At 35.8% G+C, this 5,253-nt stretch overlaps 1 protein-coding gene across 1 annotated transcript in view; it reads left to right on the top strand.

The window, feature by feature from the left end:
* LOC106872435 (geranylgeranyl pyrophosphate synthase) overlaps nt 1-5,253 on the top strand; it is a 35,299-nt gene that overhangs the window by 24,043 nt on the left and 6,003 nt on the right. The window contains exons 7-10 of the mRNA XM_052976148.1: nt 1,297-1,416; nt 2,456-2,557; nt 3,811-3,871; nt 5,192-5,253. The exon at nt 5,192-5,253 is cut by the window's right edge and continues 12 nt beyond it. Coding sequence (XP_052832108.1) covers nt 1,297-1,416; nt 2,456-2,557; nt 3,811-3,871; nt 5,192-5,253 — 345 coding nt within the window. The remainder of the gene's footprint in view (nt 1-1,296; nt 1,417-2,455; nt 2,558-3,810; nt 3,872-5,191) is intronic.

Here is a 5,253-nt window from a genome sequence, read left to right as displayed (position 1 = left end):
TTAGTTAATTTAGTACAATTGTTTCACAGTTAAGAGTACATAATACTCTATTCTGATCTTCAGCTAAATATTCTAATAAATTTGTTAATGTCTAAATAACTCACGTTAATTTTGACCATGTGAACATCAATACCACGTGAAGAAGACGTTAAGAAATTTATCGGCCAGTAAGTTCTGTGTGTATCAAAAATATCGCTATCAATCTGGAGTAATAATTTGTAGTTTTGAAATCAGTAGTTCTTTGACTGCTATTTCTGAATTCTCAGTATGTTGGAGAAGCAGGTTACTGTCAATCCCTATATATTTATGATTATATATATATATATATATATATATATATATGTATGTATGTATGTATGTGTATGTATATGTTTATTTGTCTGTGTTTGTCCCCACAACATCACTTGACAATCGATGCTGGTGTATTTATGTCCCCGTAACTTAGCGGTTCAGCAAAAGAGGCCGATAGAATAAGTACTAGGCTTACAAAAAATAAGTCCTGGGGGTCAATTTGCTTGACTAAAGGCAGCGTTCCAGCATGGTCGCAGTCAAATGACTGAAACAAGTAAAACAGTATATATATATATATATATATATATGTGTATAGAGAGAGAGAGAGAGAGATACATACATACACGTATATACATATATACATATATATATACACACACATAAATATATATATATATATATATACAGATTATGGTGATGCAAACAGGCAAAATAGAACTCAGAATATGAGTATATGTATACTTTTTTATTAAGAATATATATATAATTTTGTGGTAATTCTTCAACAAGTAGAAAAACACTTGATTAGCTAAGAGAGTAGAGATGATGTTATAATGAAAAACACACACACACACACACACAAATCTTGTTAAACACAAGCTACCCGGACTTTCCTGGTTGAAATAAAAATCTATTTCGCCATTTATAAAACTGAGAACAAAACTGTTTATCAGTTGTCTTTTGAGTAGATCACATTTAAACAACCATCTTTTGAATTTTAGGTACTGTGATAAGAGATATTCCACGACATTTTCAGCATTAATTTAGAACTTAAAAATGATTGGACCAGTTTCGACATCAAATGGAAAATCCTCTTCAAAACCAGATCCTATATTAACGAGCCCAAAAAATGTTCAGTATCTCTTAAAAAGCTTGACAACTTTCGATGAATGTCTGTATGTCTGCATTTGAAGAAATACATCTTGCTGGAATTTAAAAGTAGACCTCTGGACTCTTAAACACCATTAACATCTTGTTCATGTTTGCTTAAGATTGAATTATTGTAACGTTGGTTATCTCCCTTGAGTTTTTCTTTTTGTTTTCTTCTTTATCAGCGTCTGTTGTTTAATCGTTACCTGCTCAAAAGACAGTTGAGAAACAGTCTTGTTCTCAGCTTGATAAATGGTGAAGTAAATTTTTATTTTGACCAAGAAACCCTAGGTAGCTGTATTTAACAAGATTTGTGTAGTTTTTATTATAACATTATGTGTGTGTGTGTTAAGAAGCTTGCTTACCAACAACATGGTTCCAGGTTCAGTCCCACTGCGCATGGCATAGCCTCAGGCCAACTAAAGCCTTGTGAGTGGATTTGGTAGACTGAAACTGAAAGAAGCCTGTCATATATATATATATATATATATATATATATATATATGACAGTTGAAACATTCCTGTCACAACATGGGACCTTGAAGATTGCTAAAATGCAAGAAAGTCTACTAGTCCTTTAATATTTAGTATTCAATATTTCATTTATTCAAGACAATCAATACTTCATTTCATTTTACTATACCTACTATATATACTATATCCTACATTAATATTATAAGAATATAAATAAAACATAAAAAACAGACAGAGTTGGAATTCTTTTGAATAATATATATATGTATTTATGTGTTTGTGTCTGTTTGTCCCCCACCATCGCTTGACAACTGATGCTGGTGTGCTTATATCCCCGTAACTTACCAGTTTGGCAAAAGAGACTGATAGAATAAGTACTAGGCTTACAAAGACTAAGTCCTGTGGTCGATTTCTTCAACTAAAACCCTTTAAGGTGGTGCTCCAGCATGGCCACAGTCAACTGACTGAAACATGTAAAAGAATGTATATGTGAATTATATATTGATATGTATGTATATCTATCTATTAGGCTGTCTGTCTTTGTGTATGTATGTACATATGTTTTATATATATATAAAGCGGACGTTAAACGATATCGTATTTCAACAGCAAACATTACTGAAATACTATTGAAAATTGGAGCTATATATTCGTTAAAGATATATAATACACATATATGTGCATACACACTTATATGAAATATGCACACAGGCACAGATACACACATATACAGATATACACATACGCTTACAAGTACACACATACACAATTTGCACATGTGAAAGAAATATTTAAGTATAAATATTATTCTATTTCTCAGAACAAATGCTGGAGTTACATCGTGGTCAGGGAATGGATATTTATTGGCGTGATGCTGTCCACTGTCCAACTGAGGAAGAATATAAAGCCATGGTCATTCGCAGTAAGACATATTTAGTTTTTCTTGTTGCCCTTTTTTACTTATTACTTTTCAGAAAACTAGAAAATCTGCCTCAACAATTTTGTCTGACCTTTTCAAACATGGAGAAGAAGGAAAGTAGTAGTAGTAGTAGTAGTAGTAGTAGTAAGTTTCCAGCCATGTAGTTCTGGGTTCGATACTACTGTGTGGCATTTGGGACAAGTGTTGTTTACCAGTCTCAGGCCAACCAAAGCTTTGCGAATGGGTTTGGTAAATGGAAACTGAAAGAAGCCTATCATATGTGTATGTGTGTGTGTTTATCCCCACCATTTGACATCCGGTGTTTGTTTATTTATGTCCCTGTTTGCAAAAAGAGACCAATACAAATCTCACGCTTTAAAAAAATGGATAACAAATACCGAGATTGATTTGTTTGACTAAACTGTTTAAGGTGGTGCTCCAGTATGGCAGCAGTTCAATGACTGAAACAAGTAAAAAAGAAAAATATTATTATTATTATTATTATTATTGTTGTTTAATGGCCAGCCATTCTTCCATGCTTGCGTGAGTTAGGCAAAATTTATTGAGGCAGATTTTGTATGGCAGGATCCTCTTCCTATCACCATTCCTTATTTGTTTCCAAGCTACGTAATATTCCCCCCCCCCCCAAGTCCTTTGGACACAAAACAGCACCAAAGCTGAACACTTGCTTTCACAGCAAATTGCAAACAAATGTCACCTTTTATGTGGCAGTAATGTTTACAACCATTGTGTGATATCACACATATTCATATACTATATCTTCCTCACTTTTTTCTCATCATCGTCACTGCCATTATTTTCATTACTCATAACTCACTTTCCTCACTCACTAACCAGCTTCTTTACTCATCTCTTGTCTTCTTCACTCATCATTTCATCCTCCTCTTCCTCACTCAACACTCACTTTCCCCATTCATCTTCCTCAGTCATAACTCATCATTTTCTCTTACTACTCACCCACTCCACTTGTCACTCACCTTCCTCACTCTTCACTCATCTTTACACACAACTCACTCAGCACCTCCCTTCCTCACTCAACACTCACCTTCCCCACTTATCACTCACCCTCTCCACTTGTCACTCACCTTCCTTACTCATTACTCATCTTTACACACAACTCACCTTCCCCACTCATCACTCACCAACCTTCCTCACTCATCATTCATTTTCCTCACTCACCACAACTGTTCAACTTATCAAATTCCTTTCATACTTATTCTGTTTTATTCTTGCAGAAACTGGAGGTCTGTTTGGCATGGCGATCCGCCTGATGCAGCTCTTCAGTTCCAACCAAAGGTGAGTCAGTCTCTTTTATCTCTGACACAGATGCTGGAATGCCATTGCTTTCTCTTGTGTGTCTGTGTGTTCAAATCTCACTGTTGTCATCTTGACATTTAAGCTGGAATGATACACCTTAAAACATGATTGATTTTATCGATTTTGTATTGAGGCCTAATCTACAGTGGTGGTGGTGGTGGTGGTAGCAGCTTGGAGTGGTGACAGCTTGAGGTGATAATAGTGGTGGTGGTGGAGTTGGTGTTGTTGGTGATGGTGGTAATGGTGGTGGTGGTGGTATGCAGTTAATATGGGATAGTAGCCATGCTGGTGGTGGTAGAATTGAAAGTAGGATTCTGTTGCGTTTTGTTGTTATTGTGGAGCTATTGGTCTAGGGTCAACCAGCTGACCTCTGGTACATAGATTGTTGGATGTTGGTTGGAATCCTCTCAACAGTCTTTGTCTAACCCATACCAGCATAGAAAAACAGCTGTGAAAACTGCGACAACAGCGATTTCTTTTTTTCTTTTTTTTTTTTTGCTGTGGGTCTAAAATTAAAAAAAAAAATTTAATTCATCATCATTTTATGTCCATTTTCCATGTTGGCATGGGTTGCACAGTTTGTCAAGAGCTGACAAGCTGAAGAGCTGCCTTGGTCTTCATGTCTGTTTTGGCATGATTTCTATGACTGGATGCCCTCCTTAACACTAACCACTTTACAGGGGTACTGGGTGCTTTTATGTGGCACCGGCACAAGTGCTTTGTATAAGGCACAAGCACCCACTAGCTCACAAATTTAGGATTGCAAAAATAAAATCCTGGCTGTCACAGTTTTCACAGCAAGGCCAAACAAAGACCTGTGAGTGGAATTGGTAGGCAGAAACTGAAAGAAGCCTGTCGTATACATATGTATATATCTATGTGTTTGTGTGTTTGTCCCCATTACCGCTTAACCACCAGTGTTGGTGTGTTTACATCCCCGTAACTTAACAGTTCAGCAAAAGAGACTAATAGAATAAGTACTAGGCTTTAAAAAAATAAGTCCTGGGTTCGATTTGTTTGACTAAAACCCTCCAGCATGGCCACAGTCAAATGACTGGAACAAGTAAAAGAATATATATATATATACATACATGGACTTCTTTCAGTTTTCTTCTACCAAATCCACTCACTAGGCTTTGGTTGGCCTGGGGTTATAATAAAAGACACTTGTCCAAAGTACCATACAATGGGACTGAATCCCAAACCACGTGATTGGGAAGCAAGATTCTTAAACCTCAGAATTATACCTGTTCCTATAAAAGCTTCTAAATATATTTTATATGTTTATTTTCCTTTCAGTGATTTCAAGAATTTGCTAGAATTATTGGGCTTATATTTCCAGATCAGAGATGATTACTGCA

The sequence above is a fragment of the Octopus bimaculoides genome, chromosome 23, assembly GCF_001194135.2.
Source record: "Octopus bimaculoides isolate UCB-OBI-ISO-001 chromosome 23, ASM119413v2, whole genome shotgun sequence".
Lineage (NCBI taxonomy): Eukaryota > Metazoa > Mollusca > Cephalopoda > Octopoda > Octopodidae > Octopus > Octopus bimaculoides.
The sequence above is the reverse complement of the archived record's forward strand: the minus strand, read 5'-3'. Positions and strand labels throughout refer to the sequence as shown.